This window comes from Anser anser, assembly GCF_964211835.1.
Source record: "Anser anser genome assembly, chromosome: 2".
NCBI classification, from domain to species: Eukaryota; Metazoa; Chordata; class Aves; order Anseriformes; family Anatidae; genus Anser; species Anser anser.
The window spans coordinates 63,788,408-63,815,476 of NC_139721.1; the positions used below are offsets into that span (position 1 = coordinate 63,788,408).

General features: G+C 42.9%; 1 protein-coding gene across 1 annotated transcript; it reads right to left on the reverse strand.

Moving 5' to 3' along the window:
* Positions 1–23,082: 23,082 nt before the first annotated feature.
* Positions 23,083–26,837, reverse strand: LOC310895738 (uncharacterized protein). Its single transcript, XM_083827376.1, has 3 exons — positions 26,624–26,837; positions 23,676–23,822; positions 23,083–23,268 (listed from the first exon to the last, which is right to left on the reverse strand). Exons 1-3 carry the CDS (start codon positions 26,769–26,771, stop codon positions 23,240–23,242), a joined length of 324 nt encoding a protein of 107 aa, XP_083683502.1. The 5' UTR covers positions 26,772–26,837; the 3' UTR covers positions 23,083–23,239.
* Positions 26,838–27,069: the final 232 nt, after the last annotated feature.

Genomic DNA, 27,069 nt, shown 5'->3' on the forward strand with positions numbered 1-27,069 from the left:
CCCTCTCTCGGTTGCCATGTTCTCAGTAAAGAACAGTCATTTTACTTCCACATATACGTGTCTATTTAAGTGACTGTTGTCTTGAGGCCTTCCCATCTTCAACCTTCATTTGAGAAATGTTAAATAAATTAATGGTATAAAAATGATTTATTTTTTTTTTAATAACATTGCTGCTGTTGGCTTTATAATTACTTGAATAGTTGATGCATGTATCTATTTGAGTGAATCAAGTCAGAATTTTTCTGTGCTGCCACGCAGTAGATTTTTAATGTCAGAACTGGTAATGTAGGTAAAGAGAGGACAAAACAAAACCAACTTAGTCATTATCTTTATTTAGAATGATAGTAGAAAGTGAGCTTTCTGAGCTTTTTAGAAAGACCGTGGTGTGGTGGTGTCAGAGAGAATCTGACATGGAAGGAACACAAGCCACTCAAATAGACCCAATACACACTTCATACACCCTACAGTTTTCATGCAAGCAAGCACAAGTATAGTAATTAAAAAGAAAATTAAAAAAAAATCAGAAACACCCACAAACAACAACAACAAAAAACAACAACAACAGTCTGTCAATTTAGTTCTTCATGAACCAAGCTTATGATGTTGATGCCTTGTCTGAATGAACTATCTGCTCAGTAAGTCACGGCATAGATAGGAGTCCAAACGCAAAGAAAAAGGTAACGTTGCTTATGTTGCTCATCCAAAAGCCATAGAATTTTGGGGAAAAGTACTCTGAAACCCGATTTACCAGCAATCTGTATGGAAAGACCCCATGTAGGTGCAGGTGTGTGGCTCTACTCTCCACCACGTCCTGGAGAGCTGTGGTGACTGGGAGGTGGGAAAGAAAGGTTATCTACTATCATGTAAAGGCAGAACAAGATGTTCAAGTACATATAGAAGCCACCTTTCCCCCAGGAATGAAGAGAAAGTCTGAACTGACAGCTCTGATACCAGTCAAAAATATCTGTCTTGAGAGGCCTAGAGATGGTTTCTACGTTCTTTTTGCAGAAGGAGGAGGAAGAAGAATTCTACATTGTCTGACATTTCATTTCCAGTCTTCTGGTTTAAATAATAAAAAAGCACGTAGGCAAGAAATGGGATTGGTCTTCAAAAAGTGACAAAAGGGAAGCCTGCCTTACACATTTTAATTTGACAACTTCACTCCTTCATCTTCCTAAAAAACAGGAAATCCCCCCTCCAAAAACTGGGAGATGACATTGTGAAGTGGTAGAAATACTGTTAGAAGACCACAGACTTGTTTTTACCTGAAGCTGACCGAGTTTGTTATGGTACAAAATAATTCCCCGGAACATCACTTCTGAAAGCATAGGTAACAAGGATGATGTGAACCTCCTGAAGGAAGGGGAGGAAAAGGACTTGGAAACGAAGCTGCAAACTTCATGGCTGGACAAGCACTGCAAGAGGACTGAGCACTGCAGTACTGGTAGCAGAAGGACTCTGCAACAGCACGAGGACACAGGCAGAGGCATTCGGTGAAGATTTGGTGGCACATTTTTGTTTGTATTCCACCCTGAGAGGCCTTGCGGACCACTGGTACTCCCGTGTAGTTCTCTGAGATAAAGTGATGAAGCCTGCCTTGCTTGCAGTGTGTGTTCCTATAATCATTTTTGTAAACTGACTTGGACTCTGCAAGGATGTAACAATTGTTTAGCCACCTGAAACAGGTAAAGTGATTTCATCTTGTAGCACATGAAGCCAAATTACCAGCTGAGTTTTCAAATCTCTTCCACAGTAGAGGTTGAAACCCTGCATGCCAGTTATATTTTGTGATTGCATTTTTATTGTTAGAATTGTCTAGAAGACTTTTAAGGTTTTTTTTGAGCTTTTTGAGCTGCTCAGGACACTGGTTGGCTGAGTCCCTTGGGAGGCGGTTCTGAAGGGCAGAGGAGTCCAGGAAGGCTGGGCGCTCCTCAAGAAGGAAATCGTGATGGCACAGGAGCGGTCCGTCCCCACATGCCCAAAGACGAGCCGGCTTGGAAGAAGACCGGCCTGGCTCAACAGAGAGTTGCGGCTTGTGCTTAGCAGAAAAAAGAGGGTTTATAATCTTTGGAAAAAAGGGCGGGCCACTGAGGAGGACTACAAGGATGTAGCGAGGCTGTGCAGGGAGAAAATTAGAAAGGCCAAAGCTCATCTGGAGCTCAATCTAGCTACTGCCGTTAAAGACAACAAAAAATCCTTTTACAAATATATCAACGCGAAACGGAGGACTAAGGAGAATCTCCATCCTTTACTGGATGTGAGGGGAAACCTAGTTACTAAGGGTGAGGAAAAGGCTGAGGTGCTTAATGCCGCCTTTGCCTCAGTCTTTAGGGGCAATACCGGTTGTTCTTTGGATACCCAGTGCCTTGAGCTGGTGGAAGGGGATGGGGAGCAGGATGTGGCCTTCGCTATCCATGAGGAAATGGTTGGCGACCTGCTACGGAGCTTGGATGTGCGCAAGTCGATGGGGCCGGATGGGATGCACCCGAGGGTACTGAAAGAACTGGTGGAGGAGCTGGCCGAGCTGCTTTCCATCATTTATCGGCAGTCCTGGCTATCGGGGGAGGTCCCAGTTGACTGGCGGCTAGCCAATGTGACGCCCATCTATAAGAAGGGCTGCAGGGCAGACCCGGGGAACTATAGGCCTGTCAGTTTGACCTCAGTGTCCGGAAAGCTCATGGAGCAGATTATCTTGAGGGTCATCACGCGGCACTTGCAGGGCAAGCAGGCGATCAGGCCCAGTCAGCATGGGTTTATGAAAGGCAGGTCCTGCTTGACGAACCTGATCTCCTTCTATGACAAAGTGACGCGCTTGGTGGATGAGGGAAAGGCTGTGGATGTGGTTTACCTTGACCTCAGTAAGGCTTTTGACACCGTTCCCCACAACATTCTCCTCAAGAAACTGGCTGCTCGGGGCTTGGACTGGCGTACGCTTCGCTGGGTTAGAAACTGGCTGGATAGCCGGGCGCAGAGAGTTGTGGTGAATGGAGTCAAATCTGGTTGGAGGCCGGTCACTAGTGGAGTTCCCCAGGGCTCGGTACTGGGGCCGGTCCTCTTTAATATCTTTATCGATGATCTGGATGAGGGCGTCCAGTGCACCCTCAGTAAGTTTGCAGATGACACCAAGTTAGGTGCGTGTGTCGATCTGCTCGAGGGCAGGAAGGCTCTGCAGGAGGATCTGGATAGGCTGGAGTGATGGGCTGAGGCCAACTGCATGAAGTTCAACAAGGCCAAGTGCCGGGTCCTGCACCTGGGGCATAACAACCCCAAGCAGAGCTACAGGCTGGGAGATGAGTGGCTGGAAAGCTGCCTGGCAGAGAAGGACCTGGGAGTACTGGTTGATAGGCAGCTGAATATGAGCCAGCAGTGTGCTCAGGTGGCCAAGAAGGCCAACGGCATCCTGGCCTGTATAAGAAGCAGTGTGGCCAGCAGGTCTAGGGAAGTGATTGTGCCCCTTTACTCGGCTCTGGTGAGGCCGCACCTTGAGTACTGTGTTCAGTTTTGGGCCCCTCGCTACAGGAAGGACATGGACGTGCTCGAGCGAGTCCAGAGAAGGGCGACCAAGCTGGTGAGGGGTCTGGAGAACAAGTCTTACGAGGAGCGGCTGAGGGAGCTGGGCTTGTTCAGCCTGGAGAAGAGGAGGCTCAGGGGCGACCTTATCGCTCTCTACAGTTACCTTAAAGGAGGCTGTAGAGAGGTGGGGGTTGGTCTGTTCTCCTACGTGCCTGGTGACAGGACGAGGGGGAATGGGCGAAAGTTGCGACAGGGGAGTTTTAGGTTGGATGTTAGGAAGTACTTCTTTACCAAAAGGGTTATTAAGCATTGGAACGGGCTGCCCAGGGAGGTGGTGGAGTCACCATCCCTGGAGGTCTTTAAAAGACGTTTAGATGTAGAGCTTAGCGATATGGTTTAGTGGAGTACTTAGTGTTAGGTCGGAGGTTGGACTCGATGATCTTGAGGTCTCTTCCAACCTAGAAATCTGTGATACTGTGAAGTTCTGAATCATTGCATAGCTTTTTTGTTCAAATCCTGATTTGAGCTCTAGGCATAATGTAATTATTTCATAGTAGGTGTATGTATAGGTTGGTCCATATCTATTTTTTTTTTTTTATGGAAAAGCTGATTCAAAGATCAGCTGGGAACAAAAAGGTCTAGATAAAATCAGCCTACCCAAAGAAGAAAGACAAAAAGCCTCATCACATGAATAATAATAAGAAGAACATGAGCAAAAAAAAAAATGTGAGCACTTGGCTGAAGTCTTAGAAACTCCACTTGGAAACACTTTCCTTCTTATGAGCTCAGGCACTCTACTTCTCTCTGGCTTTAGTTTTTCAGGTGGATTTGCTTCTAGCAAAGTGTTTAACTTAGTGGTGTGGACTGCAGAGGAGTTGTGTCAGGCTGGTGGACTGCTGAACTGCACGCCTTTGCACAGGGTCAGACAGTGCTCTAAGAATACCTTTTAGCTTTTGTGAATATCTCTTACTTTGTTAGCCTTTTTTTCTTTTGTCTAATTCAGTATTTAAAGATAATTTTTCATTTGACCAGTTTTAATGCTCATTTGACCTGTCTTTTCAGCATCACTACAACATCCGAGCAGCTGATTGGAAAAATAAATAAATAAAAATCAGACAGCTGAGGTGTAAGACATCTTAAGTACAAGAAAAAAAAGAAAATCTTTAAAGAAAACAGTGTGTTCACTACCATTTAGTTTGCTCCTGTCTCTGATAGTTGTTTTGGGGAAAGAAAAAAAAAGAAAAAAAAGCTGTATTAGAAAGCCAATAACATGAGAAAGTGAGCAAAGCCTCTTGGTCTGTTGGTTACAAACATCAGTGCTGCTGGTTTTGTGGTCAGAATACATGACACTGCTATATCCTCTCAGCCAGAGGCTTGGTGAGGAAAGGGCCATCTGTAGGATGCCACCTGGAGGCTGTTTGATGGCAAGCAGAGTGGAAAAAGGGCTTGAGATGGCACAAAGAAAGTCAGTGAGTCAAAGCCACCTCCTCCCCCTTTTCCCAGCCTCAGAAAGCTGCATTGCTAGAGAGAACACAGGAGAAAGTCAGGGATTAGGCTGCTACAAGTTTTCTATGGTAGGAAAATGAAATGTGAAAGTGGCATCGTTATTTCTCTTTCCTTCATACAGCCTAAGGACCAGAATAACTGTCTACACTTCCAGCTCCACCATGAGCTGTCGCATCTTTGCACCATCTTTTCCAAACCATAACGGGATTGAGTTTTAGTGCCGTTCAGCTCTCAGTTTGCTTCTCTGGGGGAAAGTATGGGTTAATTTCTACTGACTAAAGCTCCGTGCACCAGACTATGGGATTTGACTTCTCGTGGTGGGAAAACAAGGTAAGATTTGCACCAGGCCTGAGCTTTTCTATACGAGCAGCCTTAAGCAAGTCACAATCTGGAAGATAATCTGCATCTTCAAGCCATTAAGGATGCCCTTGGTTAAGTGCATGTAATACTGAAACCAAGGGGGGCTGAGAGTCTCGAGCAGTGCCTGGGTTTGGCCTCCCTCTGCCATCTCTCCAGAGGCATGCTCTGAGGGTGGGGACCCCACACGGCCCCAGCAGGAGCCTGGGGGGCTGAGCAATGATCTCTGCTGTGGTCCTCCCCATGCACTTCAGATTTTCTTTGCTCCTTCAGGGAAGAGTGGCCCTTCTAGCTTACTATTGTAGTGGGTTTACGTGGCGAGGTTTTGGTAGCAGGGAGGCCATGGGGGTGGCTTCTGTGAGAAGAATCCAGAAGCTGCCCCATGTTAGTTAAGGGCCCCGCTGCTGGCCAGAGCCGGGCCAATAAGCTATGTTGTTTGTGCCTCTGTGAGAGCATATTTAAGAAAGGGGGGAAAAAAATAACAAAAAAGGCTGCTTCACAGGGAGAGAGAGAGGAGTGAGAAGCAGCCCTGCAGACCCCAAGGTCAGTGCAGAAGGAGGGCAGGAGGTGCTCCAGGCACACAGCAGCAGTTCCCCTGCGGCCTGTGCAGAGGCCCCCGGTGGAGCAGGCTGTCCCCCTGCAGCCCACGGGTCCCACACGGAGCAGATCTCCACGCTGCAGCCCGTGGAGGAGCCCCCGGTGGAGCAGGTGGATGTGGCCTGGAGGAGGCTGCGGCCCATGGAGAGCCCCCGCAGGAGCAGGCCCCGGGCCGGAGCTGCAGCCCGTGGAGAGGAGCCCACGCAGGAGCAGGTGGACCTGCACTGACGGGTGAACTGGAAAGAAATAATACAGAAAAAAGCAGACATGGGCTGTACGGATAGTATGCAGACAAGGATCCGAGACCTTATTTAACAGAAAACTAGGAAAAGCTGCAAAGAGGTCTGCAGAGAGCAAGAGCCTGCTGATCTGCCCTCTGGATGGTGTGCCTGGGGCAGTCTGCATGGGCAAGGCTCTGCTGAGAGGTCCCCAAAATTCAGAATAAGCTCTGTGTCCCAAACGGCTGTGAACTGGCAGAGCTCCCCTTATTGCTCATGTACTGACGAGCCAGGATGGGGGTCCAGCTGCTGCCCACGTTGTCTTGGGGTGTGCAAAGACGCGGGCCAAGCAGGGACAGCAATGGCCACACAGGCAGGGTCCGTGCTGATCCTCTGGCAGGTTTTGTCGAGGTTTTTCCTCCACTTCTGCTTCACGCCGACACCGTGCACATTTTGTCAGTCTCTCTTTGTTTTTGATGAACAGCTGCAGAAGCCTTTTGAACGGATGGATGCTTGCAGTCTTTGTCCCTGCTTTAGCCTGAACACAAGACTGCGGCAGGTGGAGCGGTTTTGCTCTCTCGAAAACTGTGATCAAAATCCCAGTAGAAAACAGGAAAACCCGGCTGGGGTTGAAGCCCTGGCAGGTGACCGAAGTGTCCTGGCTTATGTGCGGTAGGTGGCAGCGTTGCTCTTCGCTTTCCAGCCGATCTGGGTTGAAAAACGCACAGACAGGCGGCTGAGCATCCTTTTTTTGGGGCTGGGATGCCGCCGACCTCCGTACAGTGTAATGCAATTTATGCGGCGCTAGTTTTTCCTCTAAGCGTCATTTTTAATATTCTTAAGCCCGTGGCTCCGTTATTGAATATATTAAAAATAATTACAGCGGTGTGTGGAATAAAGACTTTTTTTTTTTTTTTTTTTTTTTGAGCCGAATGAATTCGACTGAAAATGTAATTTGTAAGGGATTTAGCTGAGCCCATGTAAATTTAAAAATAGAGTTAGGTAAAGTGAGTGGACCTGTGAGCAGGTTTATGTTCTCTCCTGTCCTCGGTGAGCCCAGAGTTTACACCAAATGTGCCTCAAACGGTGCAGATTTGGGAAAGAAATGCCCTGCAGGAGTTGGTGGGGTACTGCTAACAAAGGGTTCATGCCTGTGGCAAATCACTACATAGGGTATCAGTCACATATATCTCCTCCAGGAAACAAGTAATATACAGCATCTTGCTTTCTTTGTGTCCTGCTGTGTGCAGGCTGAGTGTCCTCTCAGAAGCACCAACAGAAAAGTCATCCTAGTGTAAGAAGCATGGGCAGGATTTTCCCCCTTTCCTTCAATCCCTGGTGCATTACCAAATGCCTCGCTCTGGTCAGAGCCACGTTTTGAAAACGTGGTTTTGCCGAACCCTGCCAAGGCTAATAGCACTTATGCTAGGAAGTACAGACAAAGCTTTGCATGAAATGTTTCTCCAACAAGCAAGCGGTTTCTCTCCTCTATTTGATAATTAGTGATATATCGTGTCCCTTTTGGCTGCTTGCCCGTTTCCCTTGGCAAGTGCAGAGCTTGCATATAAAGCTCAAAGAATTTTATTCAATTATTTTGGTTTGTCCTCTTTCTCCCTTTCTTGGTTGCAAATTGCCAGTGAACAAAGTGCCTTCGGGCTGTAATTTCCTGTTGCATATTTTCTGAAACAACGTGAGGGATTGTTCCTGATGAGCTTTCCAGGAGCCTGCTACAAGTGAACCTGTCTCATTGCCAGCCAGATAATACCCTTCAGCTTCTTGCCACTCTTTTCCCCTTGCAGTCCAGGATTGTTTTATTTCCCCTTCCTAGGATTTAAATACTTATATAGGTCACGAAGTCTCCGAAGGTAACTGGCACAAGATCTTCTGGGCCAGCACAGAAGAGAGGGCTCTGGGCACTGCGGGTGCTTCGTAAAGACTTTACGTGGTGCTTATATGCTAGGCCATGGCTGAGGCAATTCCCAAGCTGTACCCAAACCGGGGCAAAGACTCTAACTTAGGGTCAGAAGCAGCATTCAATAACATGGAATTGATTTGCCCACCGCTGCTCAGACAGCTGCAAGGCACATTGTTCTGGGGAACACCAGTATAATTTCTGGCATCTGCCTTACACCTGGGCTGACTCTGCATGAAGCAGTCTTTGAAGGTGCATTTCTAGGAGCTTTTGTCTTAGCAGGGTCGGCTGCTTATTCTCCCGTCCTCCCAGGTGTGGTGCTTCAAGCACCTGTGGGGCTTTGCTCCAGCCTGTAAAAGGTCTCACTAAGGGGGTGATGCTTTCCTTCTTTTCAGAGGATTAGGCTAGAAAAAAAGAAATTATGGTACTATTTGTGGAGCTGGGTGGCTATCCAGAGGGTAATGATGAGATCCTTCCTGGTGCAGGTAGTCCAGGTAAGAAGATGAATTGTCATGAATTATCACAAGCACTGTGGTCTCCTGGACACTCTTGGGGCAGCTGTGGCATTTACAGCTTTGAGAGATCTCAAAGGCAGCTTGAAACCTCGTCCTTCTTTCCTTCAACCCTTGGACTACTAACTTTGTGCTGTCACAAGGCACTGCTTAATATTGCTGTGCCTTTCTGAGCTAAAATAAGTTCTGTTGGCTGGTATGCTACCTTTCACACATCATCTCTGTCCCTCTCCCCTTTCAAATAATAGGATTAACGAGCAGAACTGAGTAATTGTATATATGTATAAAATCTACCACGTATTTAGCAAGGATGTGTCCAAAAGCTTTACAAAGAGAACACTAAAATAAAATAAAATAAAATAAATAATTTTGCCTCTCTCTGTCTTGTAAACTTCCATACTATCGAATGCAAGGAAAACACAGTGACTGTTTCTATCTAACTGTAACTAGCATCGCAGTATGCCACTATACTGAGTGAAACCATTATAAATGTTAGTGATTGTTTCTCCATGCCCATCACAAAAGCCGAAGAGTTAAAATTGCTAATGATCTTTCCAACAGCCCAGCTATTTTTTCAGCTGCTCACCGGGGCCATTAATCAACGTAACCAAGATGCTTGAGCAACATTTACTAGCAATTAACCTATGGTTGTGGGAATATTTTTCCCTATTATGTTTCTATTCTAGTCTGCACATCAAATAAAAGATGTATCCTAACACTGCTTTAGCTAATTGAAAAGGCACTGAAAGAAAAGTTCTGAGACCTACATGGACCAGAAAAAAGAAGGCATCCAACACACTGAAAATGTCTTGCACTGAATCCTTCCCCAGGCTGCTGAATATTAACTGAGCTCTTCCTTTTCATTTGCTCTTCCTGAGGTCATGTAGATGACAGAACAGACATTTGAGGTGCAGTTGGTAATGTTTATTTTTAAAAAAAAATTATTCGAAGACTCACCTGGGAAGAAAAGGAAACATGTATGAGTTCCCTGATCTTCACACTACACCACTTTTTCTCTATTTTCATTCCTCAGACACTGACTTAATCGTATCACCTCATTTTTTCCTAGCGAAATGCAGGACTGAAATATTTCTAATGTTACTTCAGTGGTGTCAGCAAAGTTTCATCTTGGGTAGTCTTCAACTCTGATGTTTTCTACTGTCTGTAAAGTTGGTTTGACTGGTCAGCATTGCTGTGTGCTCTATGAGAGCTTCTTTACTTTGCAGAAGAAATGAAATAAGAAAGTTTCTAATTTTCTTTGGCATCGAAGACAGGAAGATTATAATAACCCTATTGCTGAAGTATCAGCAGCAACGTTGCTTTCTTTGCTTGTGACCCCAAAGTTTCGTGTTTGCCGTCCAATTTCCTTCACCCCAGACTCTGCAGTGAATGCCTTCATGCTCTCTCTCAGGTTGGACTGAAATTCAGCATTGCTAATTTTTGCAGCGTTCGTCATTCAACTATGTAATTCTAATATGCAGGACCGTAAGAGAAGCCTAAATATAGTGATAATCTTGGCCCTCACTTCTGTAAGAGACAATGCCAGTTTCTAGCCCACACAGCCGTGGGGGAAGGAGCCTTCAACGTGTGGCACAAAAGCAAACAGGAAAGATGTCTCCAAAAACACTTAACAAAACTCTCTTGCTTTCTTTTGGAGTATGACTCACGGTTTCTAAGTGATTAGCAGAGCCACAGCTTCACTAAAACCCTGATCAAAACCATCCTTCTACCTCTGATGAGAGAGGAGGAGGCGACTTCATTGCCGGCGGTGGCCCCTCCTCATCCACGCTGCTGTGAAAAAGCAGGAGAAAAATGAGCAGGCCCAGGGTGTCAGAGAGGGGCAGTTTCGTTCCCTTTTTCACAACTTCTGAGCTCATTCAGCATCCCCAGTTTGGGCAAGGGGGATCTTTGAAGGCGTTTGTAGCAGGGCTGGTGATTGCAGGCTGAGGGGCAGGCCTCTCGGCGCAGGACGAGCTGAGCTACAGAAACCGAAGCTGACACCGGGCCTGAACGTAATGCAACCTAATTAAAATTAAGAACGGTTGAAAACGTGCTTGGCTAGATTCTGCGGGCAATGAAAGGCTATTTTTCCTAAAAAATGCTCTCTCGGTGATTTGCCCCATTTATATTCTTGTCTTTTCATTTATTAGTTACCTAAACCTTATAAAGCAGAGCTTTCTCCGTCCTCATGAGGCAGGTGTGTATACAAATGGCAGGTACTGATGAAATGTTTACTGAAAAGATTAGCTTGTCAATGAGGCAAAGGATGGATATTGATCCCCCTTCTATGTTTGTCAACCCATAACCTGTTTAAGAAATGGCCTACAGCAATGAAATCCAATCAAGCACTCTCTGCAGCTCCAGTTTTCTTGTAATATAGGGAGGGGATTCAATCACAATAAAGGAAATGAACCACTTATCATATAAATGAGGATAAGGCAATTAGCAGGTTACAGGTTCCAAGTGAGGGGAGTTCAGACTGCAATACAGGATTGCAGGACGGATATCCTGGGCACCTGAGCCTTTCCGTGGTCCTTCTTGCTGCATGGCAAAATATGCCGCGACGCTGGGTTGACGAGGTCAATAGCACTACGTCCAGTAGGTGCCTCTCCTGGCCAAACCCCTGCTTGACGACTTCATAACAGAAAGGTTCTCAGAGAGGTGGTCAAAATAGTTATCTGAGCAACTAATACCGCTTCTCAGTCCTGTTGGGAAAATATTAAATACAGTATTTTTTTCCATTAAAATGTTAGGTCTTGGTACATCGTTGTTTTCCAGCTTAAAAAGGGATGTCACTTATAAGCATCTGAGCAGTGCTTAAGCATCACCAAACCTGCATCTCCAGTGCATTTTTTCTCCTTTTCTAAACTTTATTCTGCCTAATGGGTTCCCTTATTGTTTCAAATGTGCATTGAAATAGACTTCATCAGATAAGCAGCCTTCAGAGAAGAGCTCAGTGTAAGATTATGCGTGACACACAATAAAAAGTGAGAATTTGGTGAACTAACTGACTTGGGACAGGCAGAGAGATAAACAGCCCTCAGTCCGCACTCCCTATGTGAGCTGGACCACCCGTGAAAGCGGCAGTCTGTCCTGCCTGGTGTCTGTCCTGTTTATCCTCACTGGGTCTCCAAGTTCAAACCAGCAGCCTGGCAGTGCTGAGGGGCAGAGCAAGTCCTGCTCTGGGCAGGGCTTGCGGCAGCCCTTCAAGAGTGGAGGGTTAGTTCTTCTTTCAATAAATTCTGTTTTGGTGGTGGGTATTCTCGCTTTGCTAAATTGTGACCTAGTGACTCATCTTTCAGAAACCGTAAGTACAATATCTATGCACAAAAATTAGTGTAAACATTGAAATATCTGAGATGGAGCCAAATGCAGAAACTGTAAGGACAATAGCTATGCACAAAAAAAAAAAAAAAAAAAAAAGTATAAACATTGAAATAAAGCCAAACCCTTGAAAGGTGTTACAGCGTGCTCTTGCTGTGTAGATACCGTGCTGGTACCAGTACCATCTGGTCCAGTGTTCCCAGTTGGAGGTGCCTGCCACTCATCTGTAGAACGGAGGGGCATCCTTCTCCTCTCTGGTTCCTTCTCTCCTGCTGATAACATATCCCCCAGAGACTTCCTGTCTGCTTTGTTAATGATGAAGAGCTAACTACAGAAGGGCACGTACCAAGTATGGACATATTATATTGTGTCAGAATTGAGGAGGAAGCCTCAGGCTTGTGTCCCCTGTGCCTCTCTCCAGTATTAATCTTCTCAGTACATGAAACATTTTTCACCAATACATAACCTCACTTATTACTTCCTGCCATTAAGTGCAGCAAATACTCAGACACTCTTCTGGAACATTTCCAAATGAAATCTCAGAGTCATTACATTAACCTTTTCCATTACAGAGCAGAAGGAAATTAGCTACCGGCACACACAGAAACCCATAGAAAGTGGTACGATATTTCACATAATTACATTTTTATGCTTTTCGACAATGCAAAGAGTTAAACAAAAATGTTAAAAATCCTTCATGCTTCATTAAAAACTCTCAATTTCTCTATTTTCAGCAAAATAAGCCATCAGTGTTAGATTCTATAATTGACACCATTGCTTAGGGAACAAACCTATGAATCTTATTAGAGACAAATTCATTACTTTAAGTCCACCCTTAGGATGCAGAGCTCATAAAAGAAACCTCTGGAGGGTTCAGCTTAGGGGATGAGATGATTTCAGGCTGCAAATCTACAGATTTGCTGTAATTAACCTGAACTAATTATTGTCAGGCGATGGGTCAGACATCCCGGATAAAAGCCCCTGACTGGTTTTATGGTCTGCTGGGTTTTCAGTAAAAGAGCTTCTTGTTAAACAAAGAAAAAGTACTGAAAGCACAGTCCTATATATTCTTAAAGTAAAATAAATCTTTCCACTGGGAGAGTATAGCAGAGTCTATTTAAAATGCACCGTCGATAGGCACAACTGAAATACATTAATGTTTAATACTTTTGCTAGCTGGCTCACTACAGGTAACGATCAGTAGCAGTGTTCAAAAGCAACTCCTGGGTGGGCTAAACTTGTCTCCATAGGAAGTGAATGACCGCTTGCTTGCTAGCTTTTGCAAATATCGTAAGAAGGGATCCATTTAAACACATTTATGCACTGCAGATACACCGTTACACACAATAAGCCTGCAGTGGATGCTCTCCTCTCACTATTCTTCAGTTGCTTATGAGGGACAAGACAGATGCGCAGGAGCACCTACAGAAGATTATACTGCTCACACTGGGAAGAAGGTATAAGCTAGCCTGCGCAAAATAAGCAACACAAGATACCCTAGTAATACAGATTAAGTTTAATTATCAGGGGTTCAAAGAGCAGTGACCTTTTTTACCACTAGTGGAAGAACTGTTTAGCCTTATGTTTGAGACACAGATTTTTGTATGTGTTTAGACTTCCAAATTCTGTTGAAATCAGTGGCAATGCATGAAAGCATCTCAAGATACCCCCATCCTTCAAGGGTTTCAAGACTCACCTGTACAAAGTTCACATGCTCTATATGTGTAAGCAAGAGTCCCACTTTGAGTGGGAGATGGTCTCCAGAGGCTGGAGGTGGAGAACTGTGTCCTCTTTACCCTCTCAGATAGAGAAGCTTACAACTGCTCCTTGTGATTTATTTTTTTTCAGTCCAGAGATTCATTGCCATTGCTTTTTCCTTCATAAACATGAACCCTACCTTCCCTTTCAACTCTTCTCCACTTCATATTGCTGGTGTTTGGTTTCGACAGGGATTATCTATGGACTTTAGTGGGTTAGCAAAGGGGAGAGAAGTGGGGATAGTCAGTGAGCTTTGTCATGTGAGTGACTTAAAAGTTATATTTTGAGCTTCTGTGACTCCCTAGGGATAAACATAAATAAATAAAATAATAATAATAATAATAATAATAATGAAAACAACAACAGAGGGGTACCGTGAGTGTAAAGTAGTCTCCCACATACTGATCTAATGGGGTTCATTGAACTAGAAAGATATTGAAATTGAGAAATTGCTGACTAGACCCTAATTCTTTTTTTTTTATCTTCTATATATTATATCAATACATTTGTTATAGACCTTCCCTCTTTGAGTCATTACCTTTTTTCCTTCATTAACCCTTTTCCTACTAGTATAAAGACCATCTTTATACTAGTATAAAGTATACTAGTATACTTCATCTAGTATAAAGACCCTAGCAAGTAGAGGAGTCAAAATTACCATGTAAAAATAGCTAGAAATCTGAACAGCTGAACATAACGGAGGCATGGGAGGGATTATTAGTGAGCATAACACAACTTTTAGGAGGATGCACTACATGAGATCCTCTGTGGACCTGAATTTTTTAGGTGAACAGAACTTTCTAATCAAAATGCAGATGTTGGTTCAAAACTCCACGTTACCTGAAAGGCAGATTTTAAAATGCACAAACATTAGGCATTTTAATCTTACTGACTTTCTGTGGGAGTCAGGCCTTGACTGCCACTTCTGTACATCAGATCCTTAACCTTTGTGCTTTGTGGGGACATCCTGAAAGCCAAGATTATTGAGATATCTCCTCTCGAACAGTTCTGAAGACATATATTTGTATGTTGGGCGAGCAGGAAGAGCACTGCCAGGTACCAAGTTCCTTTTCGCCATCCTCCCCAGATTGCGACAGGACAAGCCGGCTCTATGTTGGCCATATTGAAGCATGGCCTTTTGCTCTGGATGCCATCACCACCTTCTTCAGCAATTATGAGCTTGCCTGCTGATGTCTATGCCCTGTTTATAAATAAAAGCTGGTCTTGTGGTCTTTGCCCTCTTGTTCTGGTTTACCTTTATGCGTAAAGATTTCCACTTGCACTCCAGTCATGCTAGCCTCAATATTTCTGTTACAAATTCCTCAAAGTAGGAGTGAAATATCCACAACCTTCACTTTACTGCCCTGATTACCTGTGACTGGTATTTCAGGTGTGGCATGGTTTGGTCAGGCTGCAGGGAACGCTAACATACACCAACAACTGCCTGCAAACTTAAAGTGAAAACATGGAATAATAGAATCACAGAATCACAGAATGGTTTGGGTTGGACAGGACCTTAAAGCCCACCCAGTTCCAACCCCCTGCCATGGGCAGGGACACCTTCCACCAGACCAGGTTGCCCAAAGCCCCATCCAGCCTGGCCTTGGGCACCTCCAGGGATGGGGCATCCGCAGCTTCTCTGGGCAGCCTGTGCCAGTGCCTCACCACCCTCTGAGTGAAGAATCTCTTCCTTGTATCTAATCTAAACCTCACTCTGGCCAGCACAGTACCCATTCACCCTGACCACCCCTGGCTACAACAGCTCTCCTAAGGAGACTGCAATATAGCCAGTCCTTCAGTATAGCAGACATGAAACCAGCTATTTTTCATAATTCTGCTATGTGGAAGAAAAGCAAGCAAACCTTTGCTAGCACATTTGGACCAGCAGGGTGTCCTTTGAGAACTGGTGTCTCCCTAACCAGCTTACAGCAAAAGCAAACTCACTCTGTGCCAGTTTATGACTGGTATCACAAACAAAAACCAGTTACCTGTGGATGGAAAACCCTCACTGTAGCAAGAAAAAACTGCAGTTATCATGTATCACCACTGTATGCCACTGCAGACTAATTACTCTGGTGCATCCCAGCAATGAGGCAGTGCTATAGCAGACCCCCCCCAAGAAACACTTAGTTAATATTAAATTGTAATCCTATTATGTTTAGTTGTTTTCAGTGCTATTAATCTCACATTTTCCAAATCAACAGTTTAAAAACAGATTATCTGAAAATCATAATGCTATTTACCTCTTTGTATGTATACCATTTTTTAAGCACAGAAGGCGAGAAGAATCAAATTAATAACATATTTGTATTTTCAGTGTCTCACATCTTAAGAATATTCCATACGTAATTTAAAATTCATCAGAAAAGCACCAGCCATCTAACAGACTGTTTTCATAAGCTATTTATGCTAAAGATAAAATAAACACAAATAATCAGAAATGAATTATCTCATTCACTGTCTTTTATAAGTCCTCCATTGGACTGGTGCAAAATTACTGTCCGATTTATACCCTTGGGTCAGAAGAAATAAATAAATTGCACTACAGAAGAATTATTATTTCTATATCTTGAAATAGTTTTCTAAAGGTAACTTACGTCCTAATAAAATTTTTGTTAGAAATTCACTAGGCGAAAGATCTTTGCAACACAAACTACCAGACACAAGTAAAAAACTTCATGCTGACAGAATATGAAGAACTTCTCAAGTATTTGTATATAAATGCTTAAGTGTTTACATGTTTTTTAGCACGTAACCTTAGTTAGTTGTCCACTTCTATTGCTTGCTCCTACAGGGATGAAATCTGCAAAAATATTTTTGGTTTTGGTCTCTTTTTTTTTTCCCCGATTATTCTCATTGGTTGAGTCTGTTTCTGGTTATTAACAGATTTAAGCAACTGCTCATTTCTTTTCACTTTATACTGCTGTTCTGTTGCTTTGTTCAGTTTTTATTCTGTCTGCAGTTGAAACTGCATTATTTTATCTAGCAAAATCTTTATAAAACATGTTGGAGAGGGAGGATGGCCAGGGCAAGGATTCCCAGTGGGTAATTATATAAATTATTACTTTGACAAAATAGTTTATTACTAGGATTTTTTAGTGTTTCTTACAGAAATTGCAGGGAATATCTCCTCCATCTCAATGGCAAATGCCACGTAACCTGGAATTGTAGTCTCACAACGAGCAGACGCTGGGGTATTTAAGTTTAAAGCTTGACAGCCATTACTCTTGTCCATCAGCTACCCCAGGGAAATTACAGACCCTCTTGCATCACATCCTTTCCATTTCCCAGTCAGTGAGGAAGAGCAGGTCATGGAACATGTGGGGCATGTCTCTCGTTTTATTGCTTCGGTGCCTTCTAATCTTTGAGATATGGTAACAGTATGATAAAAAGAGAGCAACCGAGAGCTGTCTTTCCTTTTCTCTGCAAAACACCTGTGTGACAGTTAATGACCTATTTGCAAAACAGATAAATATGGAAAGCTACACTGAAAAGCTGAATTGACTTAAAAAAAAAAAAGGAAAAAAAAAAAAAGAAAGTTTCTCCCTTAAAAGCATATTCCTAGAAGGCTGGGAGCTGTTCTCTGTCACTAAAATCACATCCACGAATATTTTTGGTGATGGAGGTCTTTTCAGCTGATTTGGCAGAGCTATTGACAGTGCTACTTCTGCAGCAGTGCAATAGCCGTAACATGGGGATGGTACGATTTGACGTTATTTTTATATAAAACCCTTCCTTGACCTCTGGGTTTCTCTAAGCACTGTGGCCCATGATGTTACCAGCACACTGGATCCCAATGTTTTGATCCAGGTATGACTTTCTTCGTCTACTGAGTTACGTTTGTCTAATAACTAGCAACCACTTGTATGCTTGACATCGTACTTCACGCCTTTGCTTATTCCTGACTGTGGTGTGAAATTCGGTTTGACCTTTGTAAAGCAACGGGTTACTCCTGTCCCATAACTGAGCAAACCCCTTCCACCAGACTTTAATAGTAATTATTGGGAAAAATTGAAGTGCAGTCATGAGTCTGATAATGTCTCTTGTGGAAGGAAACGTAAATTAAGTAATATTGGATCTCTGAAACATTATATTTGGCAAATTAGGCATTTTTGTTTTCCTTAAAACCCTAAGTCTATAGCAGAACTAAAACAGCACAGGGCTGGGTGCAAAAGGGAAATAACTATCAGTTGTGAAATATCTTCGGATTGTTCAGTAACATTACCATTCACAGCCACGGAATACATTACATTTTATTGTAAACTTCGTTCCTTAGAGAAGTATAAATCTTGAAAGTGTGTCAATACTTGGCAAAGTAAATAGTCTCCGGAGACAAAAAATGTTTAAGACCATCTATCAAGTATAAGAAGTTGATAGCAATTAAAATCAGGGCTGTTTATGTATAAACATAAATTGCAGAGCTAGCTTAAAACTGGCCAGTAAAAATCTTGGCTGGGTGGAAATTCCAATTGTAAAAGACTGCGGAGAGCAACATCTGAATTTTAAGAACTGCTTTTGTAGAATGCACTATTTTTTCCTTAGAGACAATATTTTCTATGAAATTTTATGACATCAAGGGAAATCTATTTATTTATTTATTTTCACATTCACAACCAGGCATTTAAAAAAAGAATCCCCAGGTAAAAATAAGATAGCTTAGATAAAATATTCCTTGTATTAGGTGAGCACTAAACTGGATTATATTTAAGTGTTCATTTTATTCCCCAAAAGTGATGGAGTGAAAGATGGGGAACTCTTTTAAGTTAATTAGTATAATCCTGAATGATGAATATTTTCATAAGGGAATGTACTTGCAATCTTTTGAATTACTGTGTGTTTAAATAAAATTATTAATCGTGTCTCTTTAATATATGAGGCCCTAAGGAAATGGACTGTTGTGGGCAGCCTGCACAATTTTGTTGTTTTTTGTTAAGGTTACAATGCTCAGAAATTCAGCAGAATGAAAGCTCACAGAAAGAACATGGGGGTGTCTGCTCCACGATAGAAAATGGTTTAATCTGCTTGACCCAGCTACTGAGTACCCAGTTGCTGATTGAAAGGAATTTGTTGGTCTGACTCCAAGTAGCTTTTCAGATCTTCTGAGATGCGGAGGTCTGCCTTGACTTATCCTTGCACTATGTCCAGCAGAATAGGTCTGCCACTGGCTGTCCTGCCAAGTTGAGTGCAAGAAGAAATAAGTATTTTTGCTATGGTGGATAGTCTCAGGCTGTTGTGATTGGGTCAAGTCCTTGCGAGGATGCAAGGAGTGCATTGGAGCGCTGGTTAACGTGGTGGTGGAGGGGATGTCATGTTGGGTTGTAGGTGGACCCTGCCTCTTCTACCATGGCATCCATGAGTTTAGGGACCTGCGATGTGCAGCACCACATCATACGGTAAATGTGAGAAGGGCTACCTCCTTCCTTAAATACGGGGAGGTGTGAAAACACCAACTTGAAATGGGTCAGTTCTGAGGAAGTTTGAAGTTGAGGGGTGCTCTGCCAAGGAGAGAGCCTTCCAGCCAGTGCCACGAGTGCCAGGAACATCACTCTCAGTAGAAACATCACCAAGCTGACAGGTGGAAGGGAGAGGCTGTGGCTGGGGGCCTTGGAAGGCAAAGAGACAAAAGCTGCACCTGAACCTGGAATTGAGCTACAATAAGTGAGACCAAATGCTGTCAAACAGAACGTAATGTGCAATTTGAAAATAATGTTGCATGCCTGCCTTAAAACTGCATTTCAATATTCAAATTGACTCAAATGTAAAATATTAAAATAAAGTGTTCATGAATTATCACTGCCAATCTTCCAAGTTACAGTGTTAGAAGTTGAGAGGATATGAGTGCCTCAGTCAGCTAAGTAAAGGGAAATCTCCCCTTCTCATCTTGAACTTCTTCCACTCTGAGAGAAACTCTTCCCTCCTGTTCAGCTGGGGGAAAGAGATAGCAGGGAAGGAAATTTTAAAATGGGATCCAAATAAGAAGCTGGTATATGGCTGAGAAATATATGTAAATGACTGTTTTTTGAGACACTAAAATCCACCACTGAGTGAATTGTGTGACTCCACAAGTGAGTGGATTAATTCTGGCACTAGACAGGGAAGAAATACCCAAGTTAGGAGCTTCCTCTCATCTTCCTTACTTCCAGAGGAAGACAAGCCCAGCAACTATTTCTTCATCTCCTCAGAACAGTGAAAGAGAAGAGAAATTTGTCAAGTGATTTCCAGGAGGAAAAGAGAGTTTGGTCTTCTTCCCAAAGTCACGGTGCTCCTGCTTTGTGCACGCGCTGTCTCTTGCCTGTCTGACCCATGGGAACGGGGATATTCTAATTTACCTTTAAGAGATGAAACCATGACACAAGTGAGATAGTAAGATATCATTTCAGCGCAGGTAGTTGCCATAACTTGGCTCTCTCCCCTCCTTTCTTTGAGGAGTCCTTGGGCAAGGAATCAGTTTTCATTCTTCGGCTTGCCAAGGACAGGGATACTGAAGGGTGCCTTAGTAATGCAGGAGGCAAAGAGAAGCTGCAGGAAATAACAAAAGTAGTCTCATGTTTTTAAACTTAGAGACCCTGTCTTTCACTCTGCCCACTAAGAATTTGTGAGAATTCCACAAAATAAGACATGAACAAATCAATAGAGGAACAGCATCTGAACCACAATGCAGGCATTTATTGTCTCCTTGTGCATTAAATTACCCAATTAATGTTTTCTGTTGCCTTAGCCTGTCCTAATAAGGCTTGACTGTCGCTTATCAGCCCCTAATCTTCTAAATGATGAGCAAGAACTGCAGCTGGATTTACAAGAGCCTTTGGGGCACAATACCAAACTCCCAGAGAGCCAAAGATCCATCCCTGGAATGATGCTTATTAGGGGTTCTAATTCATTACCATTTACTTCACACAGATACACGCTGATAAGATCAGCCCAGCTTTATTTATTAAAGTGCTATTAAAATAGATACACTGGACAACCAATCTCTGTGTATAATGTATTGTTCAAAAAAAAAAAAAATCTTTTATTGCATAAAAATGTCATTTCAGATACCACCACTCTTTTGAATCAACTGACTCTGCCTGGTTTGTGAGTTTATTTTTCCTGAAAGTGTGACCTGTAATTTAGAAAGCATTTGAGTAAGAAAAATATTTCCAGAGTTAACTGAAAGTGATTTTTATGGACCGCGTGCGTAAGTTAACTAATTAGAATAACAATGCTGGGAAAGAGTTGCTGGTAATGAGAAACTAACAGGGATAAATGATTTTTAATAGACAGTGGTAGTGTCTTCAGCATGATAAATGCTTTCCTGTTATATGATAAAAAATAAATAAATCTATTTTACTAAGAGATCCTGCTCATGAACTGTGAGGCCAGTGGGGGGGAGGAATAGATTCATTTAGATAAAATGCTATTAAATTGCCTGTATACTGTCCTGTCAGGCAACTATCGACCCCATCCCATGGGAGGAATTGATTTCTGTGCAGAGAGCTATGTTCTTTCTGCAGTGCATTGCTTCACTGCTATTGCTCTGGTAATCACACACTGCTGCCTCTTTTCCTTTCTCTCCCCTTCTGTCTGTTTTTTGCAGACGATTGATTGAGAGACGTGAGGGAGTTAGGTTGTCATATCTGCTGTTATTTGACTGTTTCAATTATATTCTGTTAAAAATGTAAATACGTCCTTTCTGATAATGCACATATGAATTTGCTTAAGTGGTCTGCGAGTGAGGCATTCAGGAGGAAGCACTTACCTTTGTTCTCCTGTAGGCCTGTTGGAGCTGGTGCAGCTGAGGGAATTCAAATGCAACAGAGGATGCTCCCTGCTTTAGGAGAAGTATCTAGGAGAGCTCTCAATATGGCAGGGTCCAAAGATGGAAAAAATTACACAAATTAGTAATGCCAGAATCACGTAAGTGCTAAAAAGTGAAATGAAATGTAATTAACAATTGTTGCCTTGGTTTGGGTTGTTTTTTCTTCTTTTAGGCATGAATATCTTTTGTTAGCTTTCACTAATGATAAGCATATTTTAAGCAAGCCAAAAGCACTTGAGGTCAAGAAATACCAACACTGAAGTTGAATCTTGGTTTTAAGTCTTGCTGTTATACAGGCAAATAAGAAGCAAAGACTTTAGTTGCGATCAAAGGATTGCATGTTGTTTTCCAGATAATATAGCATTAATTGTTTGCCTGACAAGTTAAGTATGTGCCTGACTTTTTCTAATTTTTACTCATCCTTACAGTAGTTTCATTGTTACAACTCACTTCAGCATCATCAATGTTAATACAGGTTAATACAAGCCAGTTTGCTTGTGGGCACCTGGATCCTTGCTGCTCTCTGACAGCATTTGCACATGGGGGAGTGTATGGATGGGAATCATGGACCTTGCTCTACCTCGTGCAGAAGTGAACAAAGATCTGCTGGTAGAGCAGAGATGTATTTTAGTAGTTACAGGTTGCTGCATTAGACCTTGGGAGGAAAGAGTAGGGTGGCTCAAGTAGAGCCACGTAACAGCCCAGACTTGAAGATGATGCGTCCCAGCAAACTGATGGTTCCACCTTTGCACAGAAACACCAGAGAGCCTGCCTCCCGGTTCTCGGTCAGACTCACAGACCTCTGAGTCTAAATTTTTTACTCCATAATACCTTAAATTTCTTTTCATTTCATCTGGACCTCATGTTCTTCATTTCTTGTCTTTGTTTACTACATAATTCAACACCAATATTGCAGTTAGTTCTTTATGACAGGGGTAACAATTTAGCAGTAAATAACCAGCATGCAGGCAATGAGCAAGGAAGATTTCATGTGAGTGTGAACATCTTAAATACCATTTAAATCAAGGCATCTGACCTTAAAAACCAACCAAACAAACAGAAAAACAACACCACAACCTGTGTGTGATTATGCTTCTGCATTTCATTTGCAGTGAACGAAACAGTTCAAAATTCTTAAATATGAGAGCTAACATGTAAACGATTAGTATTGTGTGAAGAAATCTCTAAATCTGTAATTTTACAGAAAGTAAAAGGAGAGGCTGCATCATGTGGTCTTATTAGAAATATGGGGGGAAGGAGGAGATGGGGGAGGGAGCATGAGAAGCCAGAAAGACAGAAGGAAGATGGAAGGAAAGGGGAATGTATGTGGGAACATGTCTAGGAAGTGGACAATGTTGTGTGTATCTGGGGAAATGGTGCAGTGGGAGCACATCTGAATGAAAGGCGAGTGGGGAACAGCAAGAGGCGCAGATGGTGAGACTTATTCCAATCCAGAGTACTGTAGCTTCCTTTTATTGGCTTGTGTTTGCATATGCCTGTGCTTCAGAGAACGTTTAACCAAGGAAGAACCTGCCCCCATCCCCATCCTCATCCCCACCCCCATTAATTTTGCACAAGCATCCATGATTTTAACAAAACCTTTATTTGTGCATGTAAAAAAGGTTTTGCCTTTTATATTAGCACCAGGGAGAGCAACGAAGGGAAGAAGATGTCAAAGAATTCCGTCAGCATAGGATGAACTGCTTGCAGAGCTTACTTCTAGACTGATGCTTCTTTCTGTTCAGTGCCTTCCTCCTTTGCCACCCATTGCTAAGGACAAACACAAAGAAACACATGAGAACAATGTAAAGCAAAGCTGCTGTACAGGGAAACATACAGAATATCTAAGCATGAGTTACAAGCACTCCCAGAACATAGACCAAAGGTTTGTGTTACACTCAATTAATAACCTAAACTTCCAGTGACCTTTTTTCCGTGACTAGGTGGTTCAGCTTTCTGTCTCTGCTATCCACCTCCATCCTTGCAACTTTTTTGCATAGTTATTTCCCCTAATTCCTTAGCTTCTGCTTCCCACCCAGTATAAAGCAACAAGCAGAAGAAATGTTGCTTAAAATGCAATGCAGCAACTTCTCTTTACACCCCTTCCTCTAGTAACTGTAAAATAGAGCTGAGAAATCATTTGTTATTTCATCTTTATTGGGAAGACTCTCACTTACAGATGGACTGGACAGTGGAAGTTGTGCCGCCTCTGGGGACTCCACCTCCATGAGATCTGGCCTCCTGCGACATCATGTCAGAGGCCCTGGATCCACTGGAGATCCCGCTGCTGGTAAAACCTGAGGAATGTGTTGAGCCTCTGGCACCTACAACAGTTACAAAGGAAGTGTTACTGCGCTTTCCTGACTGGAAGTAACCTCACAGGATAATTATAATCTACTGTTCTTTAAAAATAAGCAAATGGGAAAAAAAAATAATAATAATAAATAAAACAAGGCTAGAAAATGTATTAGAAGGCAAAGAGACTGCTGATTACTTGACTTGTTCCATCACTACACTGTTTTTTACGTGCCACCTTGGGGAAGGGGCATTTATACTGTTTGGTGAACATTGCCAGAACTTAAAGAAAACCTACAATTCTTGCACAAAGACTGCTTTTGATTAATTTGCTTCTCCAAACCACTTTGGATGCAGTTTGCCTCTGCTGAAATCGCAGTTTTCTGAGGAGCTGCCTGAGGGCTGTGGAACAAACTCTTACAGGAACTCAGGGTTGTTGCAGCCTTTACCACTTACTGCTACAGGTGGTGGATACCTTTCACTTCACTTTCCATAGCATAAACCTATGCATAAAACATACCTCGAGATTTTGAACACAGCAAGCTGTGGTAGCTAGTGACCAACGCATATGTATATTTCCATCTCATTATAAATAAGCCCCAAACAAAGTATTACATTGCGAACCCTTCTTTTTGTGGGAGAGGACTAAGACATTAACAATGACAAATGTTAGTGACAGCCCTTAAAACATTCCTGGAGGATGCTCAAATATTTTGGTGATGAGCTTGTTATAACATCTTCTGTAAAGTGATGCTGAACAATACTCGTGCCCTGCTGCAGAATCAGCCGCTCCTCCATGCACCTTTGTTCGTGGGGGAGGGTTTACAGTCTTAATAAAAAGGTTAAGAAGATGTGTTTGAAGAGCGAGAGATTTCAGTGAGCACCTGCGGAAATGAAATCAGACCCTTTTAGCTCTCAATCAGGCAAAGAACGTGTGGCAAGCTCTCCTGCTGCAGGGAGCCAAAGCTCACACCTGTCTTGGCAATGTTACAGACAGAGTATTTTTCACATGGATAAAAGCTCTTTTGGAGTATCTGCTGTAGGCACGGCTAAGGTTTCCTGAAGTCATGCAGATTTATCTTCACCAAAAACAGTGCATTTTATAAAAGGGTGTAGTTGATACTGTTTCATTGCAAGAATAAAATCAGGCACTGTCAAATGTTTACTTTGCTTCTCTCTCTTCTAAATATTCCCAACACGAGGGGACACGAATGTTCAGTCTTTTATTTTAAAAATTGCAACTTCATGGTCTGTGTAGGGCATCACCACCAAGGTTCACCACTGGCTACGGCCATGCTGAGTATTGCTGTACCACCATTATCTGCAGCAGAAGGCAGGATTGTGCAATTTTCTCTGCTCTGCTATAATATTAGATCAACTAATGTGGTGCCTGTGGACTGGGATTTGTGCTGCTAATCCACTGGCGTGCCTGAAAGTAGCTCCTCCTGCTATTTACTCCTATGGTTCTCCTCCTTTCCTGACTTTCTCTCATATTCAGTCCCTCTGCTGCTACCATCCCTTAACTTCTTTGCTACCGAGTATTCAATAAGCACTGTATCAGTAACCTAAACTCACTGATCAAGTCATACGGAGTAAAATTCAAACAATGCCTCACAGGAGTCCCATGCAGCATCTCTCTAAATGACCCTTATGTCACTTACTTCTTCAGTGTCTAAAGAGCCTCATGCTATGAAAAATACTGGCAGCAACATAAGCCACATCTGAAAAAAATAACTTACCTCCTTTCAGCCAGTTCTATCTTTTTTGTTTGTTTGTTTGTTTTTGTTTTTTAACTAATTAAAAGATTGCACAGATCTGGGCCCTGGCCAACCTCTCATTTTATGGCTGGAAAAGTCAGGCTCAGCTCCATTGTTCAGTAGACTTGTAGCTGCTTACCGTGAAAGCAGTTGGCCAGCAGTTGACCAACATGATAGTCCACAGCCTGTTGGTGAGCACACTCCTGAAGTGTGAGAGACGTGGCTACCCTAAGGTGCTGAGGGGTTTGAAGCCTTTACCCAAGGTCACCCTGCTAACTACCATGCTGCAGGGTAAATCAGGATTACATGGGGCTCTCATTTCTGTGGGGTTGTGCGTACTTAGAGTGCCTGATGAATCGGGTCCCACAGGTGGGACTAGTAGGCGGAATACCTTGTGCTTGAATCCCACCGGACCTGGAGTTAAACAAGTGCCAAGCTGCTTCAAGTTGTCAGATCAGGGATTGCTCTGCATATGCAACAGAAAAGCAAGCACCTGTGGGGTTAGCTCGTGTGAAAGCCAGCCATGACTATTTTTAGTACTTGGAAACATGCTGCAAGGACGTGTATATATTCCCTTTGTGAATTCAGCTCTTGAACTGCAGCTAATTTCCCTCTGTTATAGGGTCTGGATAAGTTCTTATGCATTCTCTACGTGTGTGATACGTAGGGGTGCGTATGAGTAAAGAGCAAAAGAAATCTGATTATTTATATGAAATGTAGGTACACAGATCATGTTCTTGCATAAGTGTATGGTTGCTTACTGCTCGCATGGCTTTCTGTATTATTGATGGTTCCTAGAGAGAGCGCAAACTTCAAATAAACACTGTCCCAAATCTCATGAATGACACCTATGTATATATATACTCATGCATATGTACATACACAGAAAACATCCTTACTAGCATCCCAGACATAACATGCAGTCAAATATCCACATCTTTTGTCTTGCAGTGCGATACAGGAATGTAGGAGGGAAGTGATCACTTGACAAGCTTATATTCAAGGCCAAAATTCTGTTTGGCCCCACTCACTAAACCGCAAAACCACAAAAGAAAAAAAGAAGTTGCTCATACCCATCTCTTGGAGAGTAGCAGTAGGCCCTCCAGAACGCACGCCTCCCCCACTAGATTTTGCTTCCTCAGACATCAAGTGTGAAGCAAGTGAACCTCCTTTGATACCGCAGGAGCCGAAACCAGCATTGCGGACGTTTTGGTCAGCCATTTTTCCTTTGGGTGGTGTATGAAGCACTGCACAGCCACTCTTTTTATACTCTGCCTGGCTAACAGCAAAGAAACAGAACTGAAACCAATGAACATGAAGAAAGTACACAAAACCTGGGATCACTCAGGAAACGAAACTGAACCTTATGAACATGTTTTTTCATTGCTGTTGGGAGGGCAAAGTTTATTAGACAAATCAATTGGTCTATTCTCCTGATAACAAAACAGATTAGTTGTGTATGCATTCATATCCATCATATGCAGGTGATGTGGCTGAGAAATTTGCTTCTTCATCATTT